Source organism: Haliotis cracherodii, unplaced genomic scaffold (genome assembly GCF_022045235.1).
Source record: "Haliotis cracherodii isolate W230 unplaced genomic scaffold, xgHalCrac1.p SCAF_6, whole genome shotgun sequence".
NCBI classification, from domain to species: domain Eukaryota; kingdom Metazoa; phylum Mollusca; class Gastropoda; order Lepetellida; family Haliotidae; genus Haliotis; species Haliotis cracherodii.
Window position 1 is genome coordinate 54,100,249 of NW_027266319.1, and position 15,173 is coordinate 54,115,421.

At 36.7% G+C, this 15,173-nt stretch overlaps 1 protein-coding gene across 1 annotated transcript in view; it reads right to left on the reverse strand.

Annotated features, from left to right (window-relative positions):
* Positions 1–1,642: 1,642 nt before the first annotated feature.
* The window catches only part of LOC139444820 (EGF domain-specific O-linked N-acetylglucosamine transferase-like), a 28,221-nt gene continuing 14,690 nt past the window's right edge, over positions 1,643–15,173 (reverse strand). The window contains exons 9-17 of the mRNA XM_071225786.1: positions 14,065–14,157; positions 12,411–12,482; positions 10,477–10,563; positions 9,519–9,587; positions 8,620–8,678; positions 7,960–7,987; positions 7,278–7,369; positions 6,720–6,822; positions 1,643–5,029 (exon numbers count right to left, since the gene is read on the reverse strand). Coding sequence (XP_071081887.1) covers positions 4,856–5,029; positions 6,720–6,822; positions 7,278–7,369; positions 7,960–7,987; positions 8,620–8,678; positions 9,519–9,587; positions 10,477–10,563; positions 12,411–12,482; positions 14,065–14,157 — 777 coding nt within the window. The 3' untranslated portion in view covers positions 1,643–4,855. The remainder of the gene's footprint in view (positions 5,030–6,719; positions 6,823–7,277; positions 7,370–7,959; positions 7,988–8,619; positions 8,679–9,518; positions 9,588–10,476; positions 10,564–12,410; positions 12,483–14,064; positions 14,158–15,173) is intronic.

Here is a 15,173-nt window from a genome sequence, read left to right on the forward strand (position 1 = left end):
TAAATCAAGTTCCTTCAATCGAGCCCTGGGACCCGTTTCACAAAGCGTTCTTAGTGCTAAGACTGCTGTAAGTCTATATTAAAGTGTAGGAGTTACAATCGTCTTAGCGCTACGAGGGGTTCTGGACTCTTTTTTCAGAAAGTTTTTGATTGGTCTTTGATACCAAGAGAGATAGAAATCCTGTGCTAAGTGATAGAGAGAGGAAGATGGTGATGCCACTTCCAAACTGAGGCTTGATGGTTAATGCTTCCAGGTGTTTCTGCTCTAGTTCACAGCAGATGTAATTCAAAACAAGAGTTTGGCACTAACGTGGTTGCAGAATTTATGACACAATTATATCTAAACAAACCCTAACCTTTTTGTAACCGAGGTGGAACTTGTCATGGAAATTGTTAAAAAAAGAACAGTTTGGAACCTAAGTCCATCTTGTTGCCATGGAACCGTAAAAAATAAAAATGTCTAAATAGCAAAAGGCACCAGTTTAGCATGTTCCTGACAAACCTGCAAAGTTTCATGAAAAAATATTAAACGGTTTCTGAGATATGCTCCGGAAACGAAACATGACGGACAGACGGACGGACAGAGCCCGTTTCTATATCCCCCTCCAACTTAGTTGGGCGGGGGATAATAAACATATCGTTTTTAGTATCAACAAAAAGTACACCATGCCATTGTGCTTGGATTTCTGGTCCTTCAACTGATTGTCTAGTTTATTTACAGGTCACCATCAGGCAAAAACACTTACTATTTTATACAGATTGTGTGATTGGCTACTGATAGGGCAGGACATGAGTACTCTCTTCGTGAACACCTGTGTCATTACTGACTTTCAGTGATTCATTCATATAATTTTCACCTCTGTTTTGACTTTTCATCTTCCCGGGGCAAGAGAGTTAACGGACTATAAAAGTACAGTTTCCTCCCTTGCCGAACTAGGCTGGTATTATGGAGTTACATTTTGGCTGGACTAACAGTCTATGCATAGTCCAATAAAAATCGCGCACCGAAATCGAAATTTGTTTGTAGGCTGTCAGGCAGGTTTCGGTCTACTGCAGGATTTGCAAAGCATGTGCATCGCTAACTTGTTGTCAACACATATTTTCTAAATCTTTTCGTGTTTTTAATCAAGGTGCTCACGTAATTTGATGTACTTCGCGTTGTAAGACTCGTTTTATCTCAGTATAGATCTTCATTATCGACCAGGTCGTCTTGACTGGGCATCACCTTTTTGTTTGAAGCAAATGCAAGTGATACGAGAGATGGAATCTGATTGGTCAATAGGAGAGGCATAGAAGGGACATAACTCGTAATAGCCACTGGTAGATTAAGGATCGAGCCCAGGAATTCCAGCCTAGTTCGGCAAGGGTGGAAACTAGACTTTTAAAGTCAGTTAAATCTCTTGCCTCGGGAAGATGTGACTTTTATGCCCAATTGAATCTGTTTTACTGGATAATCGAGACTGGTTATTCTTTGGTGTTGATGTTTTATACATATCCGTTGATGTTTATACATATTCGTTAATGTTTTATACAGATCCATTGATGTTTTATACATATCTGTTGATGTTTTATACATATCCATTGATGTTTAATACATATCCGTTGATGTTTTATACATATTCGTTAATGTTTTATACATGTTTTAAACATATCCGTTGATGTTTTATACATATCCGTTGATGTTTTATACATATCCGTTGATGTTTTATACATGTTTTATACATATCCGTTGATGTTTTATACATATCCGTTAATGTTTTATACATATCCTAACAGAACATAGATAAATTACCCTGGATAATTGAGGTTGAACAAATGGCGAGAAGAAAATAAATACCCATAAGCCCCATGATTTGTGATCAACACAAAAATTGTAAACTATCTAAACAAAAAGTGAATAAATTGATAAAGTGTGCGAGTGATACATATTCATGATGAAACGTGTGGTGAAATGAAATATACTGTTGGCAATAAATAAAGGAACATGACTGAGATCACTTGTTTAACATGACATCCTGCAAGAGATTGTGGTTTTCAACATAGTGACAAACTAGACAGTGCTAGACTGTTCACCAAGTTTGAAAAGAATCTGTGTAGTAGTTTTGGAGTTACAGGTCACACAAATGTTTAAGGAAAACAATTCTTAGTCAAAAAATGAAAAATAGTTGTATTTTTTCAGAAAATCCAAATACTGAAATCAAACTTCGCACTGCACCTCTCCTATTGTTGTAGAAAGTGTTCACCCAGTTTGAAAGAATCTATGCAGTAGTTTTCAAGTTACAGGTCACACAAATGTTTAAGGAAAACAATTCTTAGTCAAAAAATGAAATATAGCTGCATTTTTTCAGAAAATCCAAATATTGAAATCAAATTTCGCACTGCACCTCTCCTATTGGTATAGAGAGTGTTCACCAAGTTTAAAAAGAATCTATAAGCTTACAGGTTGCACGAAAAATGTCCTCGGGAAGGGCGGACAGGTGGACTTCATTTAATTACCATGATTACCAAGATAATGATAATGATAATCATAATCATAATCCATTTGTATTGCGCTTTTCCATGCTTGATATCCTGCTAAAAGAGCATAGAGAAATACCACAAAATAGCAAAATGCAATTTCAAGGTTGCCACTTAGCCTGAAACATATTTCTAGCCCATCTTCCCAAGGCAAGGGCGTTAACTGACGTTGAAATCTGCAAGTTGAAATCCATGTTGTTTACAAACAGAATATCAAGTTCGTTACGCGATTTTGATTGGACTATTCATAGACTCCTTAGCCCAGCTAATATGTAACTCCGGAATTCCAGCCTAGTTCAGCAAGGGTGGAAACTGGACTTTTATAGTCCGTTAACGCCCGTGCCTTGGGAAGATGTTACTAGCCTGAATTGCAATAGCGTATAAAGACACCCCCTTAAATGCCTGAAATTCTACTAGCCCTTTGAATACCTTAAACTTGATACTTTTAACATTAGAAGAACTGGCTCGGGTTTGCAGGCTGGCGCCTTGTTGATCCCAGTGCTACCAACAGAATACTTGGAAAAATTGCTTCTTGAGATTTTAATGTATTTGGAACATACCAGATATAAAAAATGAAATAAATTTTTTTAGTTAGAAAATTCAGTTTGGAAGCAGGAACTGGCTGTAGCCAAGCTGTACAAAAGGTATCGCTGTGGTTTATTAATAGACGTGAGGAATCAATACTAGTCACGGCAGTAACCTTTAAGTTAAGCGTTCCTTTATTTTCTTCCATGAGTATGCATGTATAACAGTGAGTGAGTGAGTGAGTGAGTATGGTTTTACGCCGCCTTTAGCAATATTCCAGCAATATCACAGCAATTATCTTTCACCATTGTTGTTTTTCCCCAAAATAATATTCTAAAAAGAGACCCCTATTTCAAATTTTGAGAGTGCCCTGGGCTCTGATTATGTCAAATATGGTAATTTCTTCAGCCCTACTTCAGCTCCTTTTTGATAATATATTTTTATCATGACAACGATAAAATTGAAACAAGAGTGAGTGAGTGAGTGAGTATGGTTTTACGCCGCTTTTAGCAATATTTCAGCAATATCACGGCTGGGGACACCAGAAAAGGGCTTCACATATTGTACCCATGTCAGGAATCCAACCCGGGTCGTCGGCGTGACGAGCGAACGCTTTAACCACTAGGCTACCCGGCCGCCCTGCATGTAATTTATCGATAAAAAATGATAAATTGAAATGGAATACGTATTTCAGACATTGTGAAATGTGACAGATTTAATAAATGAATGATATTACAGGTAGATCTAGGTCCATAAAAATATATACTATTTTGACGTGACGTGAGATAAACACACATTGATGATTTGGCCTCGGTTAAACGGCTCATCGTCTATAACGCCCAACAATTATTTGGACCCCATTGGTAGCCTTGTAGCGAGGGACCACTGTACAACAATAAAATCAACAATTGACAAGTTCAGACCTCTCTCCCATAGTGATAGTTGTTCCACTCAAATCTACATAATCAATACATGAAAAAGTCATGAACAGAGTGAGTGAGTGAAAGACAGTGAGAGAGTGAGTGAGTGAGTGAGTGAGTGAGTGAAAGACAGTGAGAGAGTGCAGTTTTACGCTGCTTTTAGAGTGAGTGAGTGAATTGGGTTTAACGCCACTTTGAACAGTATTCCAGTTATAGCGTTAAAGCGTGCCCCCCACACTGCGTCAAATTATATTAACACCTTGTGCATGTTGTGGTTGGTTATATTTATTTTCCTGACTTGTCATACTTTCAGGGTCAGCGGAGTTCATAAACTGATTTTGATAAAAGATGTCATGCCTATATTTTGGAGCATAAAAACCATAAATAGAATAACAAAAATGAATTACTGCAGTGGAAATTCCCCTAAACACATGCTAAATGGAGAAATATTTGAAAAAAGAAAATTCTTCAATTGCTTTTGTTTACAGCTTCAGCAAATAATCAATATAACGTGCTTCTCACTAATACCATATCACATGGTACATTTCCATATAAGGGCATGCATCAGACAAATGTATCTACTTAAGTCTCTGGACCTTATAATTGATATCAAAAGAAAATTCTTCTAAATTTAAGATATTTCTACTTTTAGAACTAGGACCGATGCCAGATGATGAAGTTTGACAATGGCTTTTCTGTAACTCGGAAATACTGAAGTAAACAATAGTAATGATAATCATAATCATAATAATTAAAAGTACAAACATTCAATCGGAAATAACCAATCATTCACAATTCATTTTTTATAAAAATATGGACAAAACACCCAACGAATTTTATAAAAATATTTTCATGTTTCCGTTATTATGCCTCCAAGACATCATTCCAATCAAGTTACAACTCATCTTTGGACTTGTGATTTCTGCCATGTTTTTCTTGATGTGCTGTGATGTAGCTAGGGTGTGACTTCACATGCTGTGCTCCTTGAAATACTAGACGTAGAAACTCATTGACGTCAAAACCATAGTTCGTGAATTTAGCGTGCGCTCCCAGGGTTGGATGGTGGCCCTGGAAAAGAATAACACTTTATTAATGTAGCGGCCATAAAATTTCCGAGTTCCGTGATGGGATTCGAACCACGGACCTTCTGATCCAAGGTCGGACGCCTTGTAGCAGGGTAACCTCTTTGGTCATGTGGACAAGGCGTCCGACCTCGGATCAGAAGGTCCATGGTTTGAATCCCGTCACGGGACTCGGAAATTTTATGGCCGCTACATTAACATCATGCAAAACATCACATGCAGTCAGCTTTAAACATCAGACCTTACACTGCTTGTGTTTGTTAATGGATCCGTCAACCTTAAAAATCGAAACTTAAGAAACTTCAAAGATAGTGAGTGAGTGAGTTGAGTTTAACGCCGCTTTTAACATTATTCCAGTTATCTTGTGGCGTGTCAGCTTAATGTGGGAGAAAAGCCCGAAGTGATTGAGGTCTCAGACATTTACCGCTTCAGTCAAACCCACAAGCACAGGTATGGTGCAGACAAACCTAGAAACATAATCCAGGCAAAGCGGAATTTGACCCACAATCATAGGTTTCTGGCGTGCCCAAGGGATGCAACCCTGCATAGCAAATCGCGGCGCCTTAGACAACTGGGCCACCCGTGACCCCATCTTAAAATACAAAATAGTTTTTTTTAATACTGCTGACAGTAAAATAGTTTTGGCAATAAAAATAATGCATGGGATTTCTATATGACTAAAACAGTATTTTAACTGATATCATGGAGTTTGGCAAGGTTGACGGAATGCCCATTTATAATTTCAAATAAGTTGCTGATTTTTTAATCGAATACGCAGGGTTACTTCACCATATTTTGATGATACGCACAAATTTTTTTTTTGTAGCGTATCTGTAATGTTTGTTGCGTATTTGATACGCACAAATTTTATTTTAATGTGTATTTCTGCATTTCTGATGCGTATTTTACGCAGATAAGCAGCTTATCTGTAGCTCTGAATAACCCCACTAAATTATACGGTAATTATTGTTGGATTTCCTCTTTAAGTGGCACTTATCATCACATACTTGATAATGGTGTTAGTATCTACACCGAAACACCGCATTCATTGTAATAAAGAAGTTGTGTATCCATAGAACTATCTCCCTTGTTCATTGTTCATTTCGAAGTAAGTTTAATTCCTACTACCGTTTTAGTCGTAGTATACTTGTTTGTTTCTATTTGGCTAAACTTCATGATCATCGCCAGCGGCTGGCTAAGGGATGGCGTAAATCCTGCTGGGGAACTGTGCAGGTAGCAGAAGTATTGTAAGTCCCCACGGTTCCTAGTAGGGTGGCCTACCTTTAATTGCTGGCAATCCCTAGCCCCGTTTTTATAATGTATTGTCATTTATGTAAAATCTTTTTATGGTTCCATACTAGTCTTAAAATATACATCTGTGATAATCTAGTTATTTTACTGTCCTTTGACGACAGGTTTTATAATAAAATTGTATGTATTACTGTCTAACTTGATTTAGTCACGATATGGCTGATATGTGACTATAAATATTCACTCACTCATTCACTCACTCAGTGTTCATTTCACGATTAATGCCCTTCAAAATTTCAGTAGTTCAAATCCTGCTGATATTGTTCGAATTTGGGTTCTCTTGCCAAGTCAAGCTGACCCGCTATGTTATAACTGACATACAGTTCCCGAGATGGCCGTGTGGATGACCAAGACTGACCACTGACCTCATCCTCCTGGTCCAGCTTGTCTTGTCTCTCCCAGGTGATGTAGCTGATCCCACGGAGGCGGGCCAGGTCGTAGTAGCAGCGCGGGTCCTCGCAGTTGTAGCTAAATGAAAAATAGCAGTATTCTTTCAGGAAATCCAAATATTGAAATCAAACTTCGCACTGCACCTCTCCTATTTGTACAGAAAGCGTTCACCAAGTTTGAAAAGAATCTATGTAGTAGTTTTGAAGTAAAAGGTCACACAAATGTTTAAAAAAAGCAATTCTTAGTAAAAAAATTATAAATAGCTGTATTTTTTCAGAAAATCCAAATACTGAAATGAAATAAAATTTCACACTGCACCTCTCCTGTTGGTATGAAAAGTGTTCACCAAGTTGGAACGTTATCTACGCAGTAGTGTTAAGGTTATAGGTTGCACAAAAAACTGTCCCTGCAAAGGATGTCAGCACAGACGGAATTCCTTGGTATAACTATATACCTCTGCCTGTTTAGTTTGGGGGTATAACAGGGGGATATACTCTATCCTGACTATACCAGCACTGATCTGGCATACGTACATCTCAAACACCACGGCCCAGTCAGGTTGAAACAGCAGGTGCGTGAGGCCAGCGCCATGCATGCCGATGAAGATGTCACTGTTATGGGAGATCTGCAGATATAAAACAATACAATGATAAAGAACATGAAGATGATGATGATGATGATGATGATGATGACGACGACGACTTATTCAAAATGTTAAAATACAGCTGTGATGTCACTCTAATTGATGACGTACTTACTGTAATGTGATTTTATAGCTCATGCATTAATTTTAAGCACGTGCTTTACAAATGAACTGGCTGCAGCGATCAAATCGCACAAAATGCAAAGGCAGTAGTAACATATAGGCTAGTTCAAATTCAGCATGGATATCTAAGAACAAAGTTAAAGATTCTCATGTACTGTGTATGAACTTTCCAAGCAGCATATTTGTGTTGAAATTATTTTCATGTATTTATCGAATTCATGCATTTAACTTCCAGGCCTACTATAAATCTGATCACACAGTATTTTGATACTTTGATGCTATAGTTTAAGTCAGATAATGCACACATAATTATCAGGACTCACGCCGGCTTCATTGGCTCGTACATTATTTGTTCCAAAAATCCAGCTACCTGACATAATCCTCAACACGACACACACTTAGATCCTTCTACACCTTACATTCATCACTGTAACCATGGCAACACTCACCTTGAGTTGGTCTAAAAATGGCATGTCCCTGAAACAGATAGAGAAAATATATATTGATTGTTCTTGCCTGTAATCACAAAATCAGTAGTGAAGATCCGGGGTAGAATAGGTAGAATAGGTCTTCAGCAACCCATGCTTGCCGTAAAAGGCGACTAACGGGATCGGGTGGTCAGGCTTGCTGACTTGGTTGATGCAGGTCATCGATCCCAATTGCGTGGATGGATGCTCATGATATCAATCACTGGATTGTTTGGTCCAGACTTGATTATTAACAGACCGCCGTCATATAGCTAGAATATTGCTGAGTGCGGCGTAAAACAACAAACCAACCAACCAACCAACCTAACCAGAAAAAAACCCTATTACTATTATGTATTAAAAGATTGGCAAAAGCAAAATAAATGTCTTAAAATTTGTAAATCAGTGTTTAACTGGAAGGAGCTAAACACATAATCTAATACCGTAAGGGATTTTCTTTTAAAGAAATTAAATTGAAAAATTAAGCATCAATGGCATTTGAAAGAAAACAAACAAAAAAACTAGTTATTAAACGGTTTTCCCCTAACTCTATGTTCTAGAATTGAATATACTCAAGACACAGATTGGTAACCATAGGCAACAGACGATGAGTATCAACATGGTGTAGAGGTGAGCACTCACTTGTTAAACACAACCAGCTTCACTTCAAACTCTCCAACTGTTTTGAGAGCAGACACCAGCTGAAACAGAAGATGGCAAAGTAATGGCAGCAACCATCCACATGTTTATGAAAAAGGTGAGTGAGTGAGTAAGTATGGTTTTAAGCCCCTTTTAGCAATATTACAGCAATATCACGGCAGGGGACACCACAAATGGGCTTCACACATTGTACCCATGTCGGGAATCAAACCCAGGTCTTCGGCATGAAGAGCGAACACTTTAACCACTAGGTTACCTGACCACCCCCCATGAAGTAGGTAATCATTTCAGTGGCAACAACAAAAACATCCGATTCTCTTAAAAAAACAACCCCAAAATCTGTGGTCTCATCAATTAATTCCTTAAACCTGTTAAAGCACATGTTTGAGCTGTTGGTCGTTGTTCTTCAGAAATTGGGAGAATTTTTCATCATATTTTATCAGGAAAAAAAGTTTCAAAGACAATTTATCATCCTGATAACCTAGATGCTAGGATGACCCAAACATCAATCAATGGATCCAGTGGCATGATAAAAAATCTGACAAATTTCTTGATTATATTTTTCTATAAATCAATCAGTTTTAACCTTCGGTGGTACAATATTGATCTCAATAAATAAACCATTATGATGACGTCATGCTATTGTTTTTGCTGTTGATTCTGGGAGAAGAATTCGCCATTCTGAACATGCAACGCAACACGTAAAACTGGCACTATGGGTCACTGTGCAAAATTATAGAGACATTTTACATTAAAAATAACATGGCTTTAGTCGGAGAAATCCCTCAATCTGTTGATTTCTCCACGATTATGACAGCCGCTCAAAAAATATATGTTGCTCTGAATGCAGGATCTGGGTGCACATGGACCAAGATTTTTACCTCGTCTTGGTTCAAGATGTTCCGATACTTTGTGTTCCGTGCCAGCACAGTCACTCGTACCTTGTTCCTCTGCAACACAACAAGAACACCACGGTCACAGAACACCACGGTCACAGAACACCTCGGTCACAGAACACCATGGTCACAGAACACCACGGTCACAGAACACCACGGTCACAGAACACCACGGTCACAGAACACCACGGTCACAGAACACCTCGGTCACAGAACACCACGGTCACAGAACACCACGGTCACAGAACACCTCGGTCACAGAACACCACGGTCACAGAACACCATGGTCACAGAACACCACGGTCACAGAACACCACTGTCACAGAACACCATGGTCACAGAACACCACGGTCACAGAACACCACGGTCACAGCCACATATATTGGCTAGTGAACAATCCCAATTAGCACCCCTTCCGATTGATCAATGTACACAAGACTTATTTATTCGCGTATAATACGCACTCGTGTGTTATATGCACCCTTAATTATGGGCAATTAAATTCTGGAAAAATATATCTGTCGTATATAAACAGTTCAGGCCGTCAGCATAAACCACTAAATTTATCTTATAACTCTGTTTTTTCCCCCAATTAATATTCTAATAACAGCCCCCTATTTATAATTTTGAGAGCGCCCTGGGCGCTTACTACATCGAATACGGTAATAAATATTGGGAGTCCTGTCTACTGTCTTCTATGACTACACTTATTAACCATGCTGGAATTGACTGACATGTATGCCTACTTGAACTGAAATAAAACAGTCCGATAAAAATAGCCTCACCACCCAATTCAATTTAGCTGTATCTTACAAAAGCAACATATTTTATATGAAGAACTTACATCATTATGAAGAGATTATTGTTTGATCAGCAATGTACCGTAGTAAAAAAAAGTCTTTCAATAAGTTGGGTAATCCAAATGTGAAGATTTCATACTCACCAGTGGGCCGTCCTGAGGAACGTCCAGTCTGTGGATTGTGTGTTGTGAGAACGCTCGGATCAGTCCACTGCCTTCGCAGCCATTAACCTGTATCACAACACTGAGTGTTCAGATGTGCTGAATACGCCATACTTAGATTTTATTGAAAAATATATTGAAATGGATAATCATTTCTAGATACTGTTTCATCAAAATGTCAGGTTTTACACTGACAGTACCTATGACCCTGAAATCTTCAAGGGCACTACATATATTTAAATAGGCTCTTAGAGTTCATTTTATCGTGCAATCTCATTAAAATCAGGTCTAAGTTCTCGCTGCCGCTAAACAAAGATCTGAGGACATCCCATTACGGGTCATGTCAGAACGACCTTGCACGAACTTTCACCGACCAATCAGAATGACCAATCAAAAGGTAGATTTCTCCTGCTTATCGGCACAAATTTCAAACTGGCGACTACGCTTCGAAACATATTTTGACAAATTCTTGATTAAAAATTAGAAACCTGAACAAAAGAACATTCTGGAATCGCTAATAGATGGTTTAGATTGTATGGATTCAGTCGTTAAACCCGTAACTATTGTTCGGAATACCCCGTGTTAAAGTTTTCGAAATGCATGATTAGAAATCACATTCTGACTATCACTTTCATGATCTGGTAAGCGACGCTCTGATTGGTCAGATGAAAGGTCGTTCTGACATGACCCCAACTGGGATGTCCTCGCTTTGTTTAGCCACAGCGAGAACTAAGATTTGATTTTAAATAGATTGTTTTATCATGTGAAACCATATCCTTCCTAAAATTATTCTATTTCTATAAATCTAAAGTCAGGGGTTGAAAATTTATGGAAAATGTTACTTGACTAAAGGCCCTATTTTAAAATGTACTTGCCAAAAATCAGGCTAATAAACTCAGTAAAATGTTACATCCTACAGAACTGAGAATCAAGGATACACAGAATGTTCCTTCGCTATTGCTCCCCTCAATATAGCGCCAACTTGGTTATAGCTCCCAAACTTTACTTGCATATTTACTCAACTCAAGTTTTAAACTGACACGATGTTTTTCGCCACATCTCAAAAAGAAATTATCAGCTGATCACTGCGAGCACGCAACGAAGTACCAGTCAACAAATCCGAACTGAATTACGCAATTTCTTCCCATTATTAAACTATTTGGTTATAAAAATGTGTTCATTGTATATCTGGACTTTTGCAATATATTTTATTTATTTTATTCAAATTTAATTTAGTACTTGTTTACATACATTTCGGCAAAACTCATCGTTATTTACAGCAACCACGATCAGATTACCGCTATTGACGCCTTGAAACAAACTTTAGTTGCAAGAGAATGGATACATATATCATAAATGCCATACTTTGTCTTGTTAAAAGTCATATTATAGCAACTTTGACTATTAAATGTCAACATAACGTTTTCACAATCGAAATACATGTAGCGTTGGAAGTCCCTACAGTGACTGGTCAAACTGTTCCATAGGCAAAAATATCCTGCATACCACCTGTACCAAAGTGCTATGCTTATGGTTTCTTATAGTTTGTAACAAATTATACAAACTGCAACTAAAATAGCACTCAGCAATATTCCAGCTATATTGCGATGGTCTGCAAATAATCGAGTCTGGACCAGACAATCCAGTGATTGACATCATGAGCATCAATCTACGCAATTTGGATACGATGACATGCATCAACCAAGTCAGTGAACCTGTCCACCCGATCCAGTTAGTCGCCTCTTACGACAAGCATAGTAGCCTTTTACAGCAAGCAGGGGTTGCTGAAGACCCATTCTAACCCGGATCGTCACAGGTCTTAAGAGTCAGTTAACTCCCTCACCTTGGGAGGACGTGGACATGACAGACGTTGCAATTTCAAGAATACTTTACAGCAAACGGTGGCATCAACTCACCAGTGGCATATTGTAATACAATCCCAGCCTTGTCCGAGCCAGGAAGGAGAATACCGCTTCCTTGAAACATACCTTTTAAAAAGAGAATAAATATGTTCTAGATCTAGTGAGTGTGTTGGGTTTCAGCAATATTCCAGCAATATTCCAGCAGGGGACACCAGAAATGAGCTTCAAACATTGTATCCATGTGGGGAATTGAACCTGGACCTTTGGCCATGTTGGCGTTAAAAATATCAAACAAACTGAAAGTGATAGTCACTGCACACTATCCAACTACTCTCATTAGAACCACTACAACATATCAGAGAATTTACTGTCTCACACTCACAAATAGCCCCGACACGGTTACTTGTATAACTGATTACTGTTTGATTTGAATTCCCAACCAGTTGACAAGGTAAAGAATGTGCAAACTGGAATTTGTTATCCTTGTTGAATATTATAAATAATCATTTCAGTTGTTCATGAAACTATCAATTATAATATACTGTTATAATATATATTAATATTCCGATTGGGATTAGTACTTTGAATAACATGTTTTTGGATATTCAATAACAATATCATATTAAAATATATAATAATATTCTAATTGTGATTTGTACTGTGAATAACATTTTTTTGAATGTTCACTAACAATATTATATTATAATATCTTATAATATTCTAATTGTGACTTGTACAGTGGATAACATGTTTTTGAATATTCAATAGCAATATTATATCTAAACATATAATAATATTCTAATTGTGATTTGTACTGTGGATAACATATTTCAGAATGTTCAATAACAATATTATATTTAAACATATAATAATATTCTCATTGTGATTAGTACTGTGAATAACATGTTTTTAAATGTTCAATAACGATATCATATTAAAATGTATTATAATATTCCGATTGGGATTAGTACTGAGAATAACATGTTGCGGAATGTTCAATAACAATATAATATCGAAATGTATTATAATATTCCGATTGGGATTAGTACTGAGAATGACATGTTTCGGAATGTTCAATAACAATAATATATTAAATTGTATTATAATATTCCGATTGGGATTAGTACTGAGAATAACATGTTGCGGAATGTTCAATAACAATATAATATCTAAATGTATTATAATATTCCGATTGGGATTAGTACTGAGAATGACATGTTTTGGAATGTTCAATAACAATATTATATCGAAATGTATTATAATATTCCGATTGGGATTAGTACTGAGAATAACATGTTTCGGAAAGTTCAATAACAATATTATATTAAATTGTATTATAATATTCTGATTGGGATCAGTACTTAGAATAACATGTTACGGAATGTTCAATAACAATATTATATCGAAATGTATTATAATATTCCGATTGGGATTAGTACTGAGAATAACATGTTTTGGAATGTTCAATAACAATATTATATCGAAATGTATTATAATATTCCAATTGGGATTAGTACTGAGAATAACATGTTTCGGAATGTTTGATAACAATATTATATCAAAATGTATTATAATATTCCGATTGGCATTAGTACTGAGAATAACATGTTTCGGAATGTTGAATGACAATATTATATTAAAATGTATTATAATATTCTGATTGGGATTAGTACTGAGAATAACAAGTTTCGGAATGTTCTACACCTACCCTTTTGCCATCATACTGCTGCAGGGGAATAATTGGGTGATCTGAAAATACTTTCCAGGTGGCACTGAAGAAGTCCCCATAATGGAAGCCGCTCTGAAACACAGGAACATGTGAAGTGAACAAATAATTATAATATTGGGCAATGATACGCTGAACTTTATCAACCCCACAGACTCCAATTGCGGGAATTGACAGCAGGACTGCACTTTATTACTGGTAATACTGTAAATTGTAATATGCTTTTCAAATGATACGTTTTGCAATATTTTTTCTGTGTTCCGGATTATCATGATTATTGGGTTAAAAATGAATTACAAGTTTTGCTATCATTTGTATTGTCTACCCTAATATCCACACAGAAATTCAATGATAAATGATGTCTCCCTTTGAAATTGATTGACAAAATGGTGGAATCGCGGAAGTGATTTGTCTCCCATATTGTTATCTCCCCTGTATCCATGACTACAAAACGCCCTCTGCTACTTGGTCGTGTATCTTTCTTTGTGTAAACATGTATTTTTTAAATCAAAAACTTCTTGGAAAATATCAGTAAAGTATCGTATTGAATAGATGTTTCATTTTTTTTCAAAATATCTCGAATCAATCACATATTTCCACATGGCTGGATCAGATGTCTTTCCTGTAACCATGGTAACTTGTTTCAAACGTTATAATGTAAAAGAAACAATGCATGTATTTTTCAGAAACTATGTCTGTTTGAAAACCATTCATTGTGGACAATTGATTTATTTCAAAGTCATTCAGATTTAACCAACAAGATAAAAATAAGCCATACATGACTTTCCTGTAACAAAATATTGTCCATCCCATAACAACATATCCATACTGTAACAATTACCTTTTCGGTCACAAATATAATTACCAGTGAATATAGTTCAAATATGTAACATAGACATTTAATCATTGGAGATTCAAATTTAAAATGATGGATATATACACAATGAGGGAATTGAGACAACAATTATGTGGGTTGAAACCCTTGTCATTTTGATGGTGTTACAATAACACATACACCTTACGGGATTTGTATACAAGAAAAATGCTTATTGTATTGCTTTAAATCATGTAAAATTGTAGTTATCATAAAA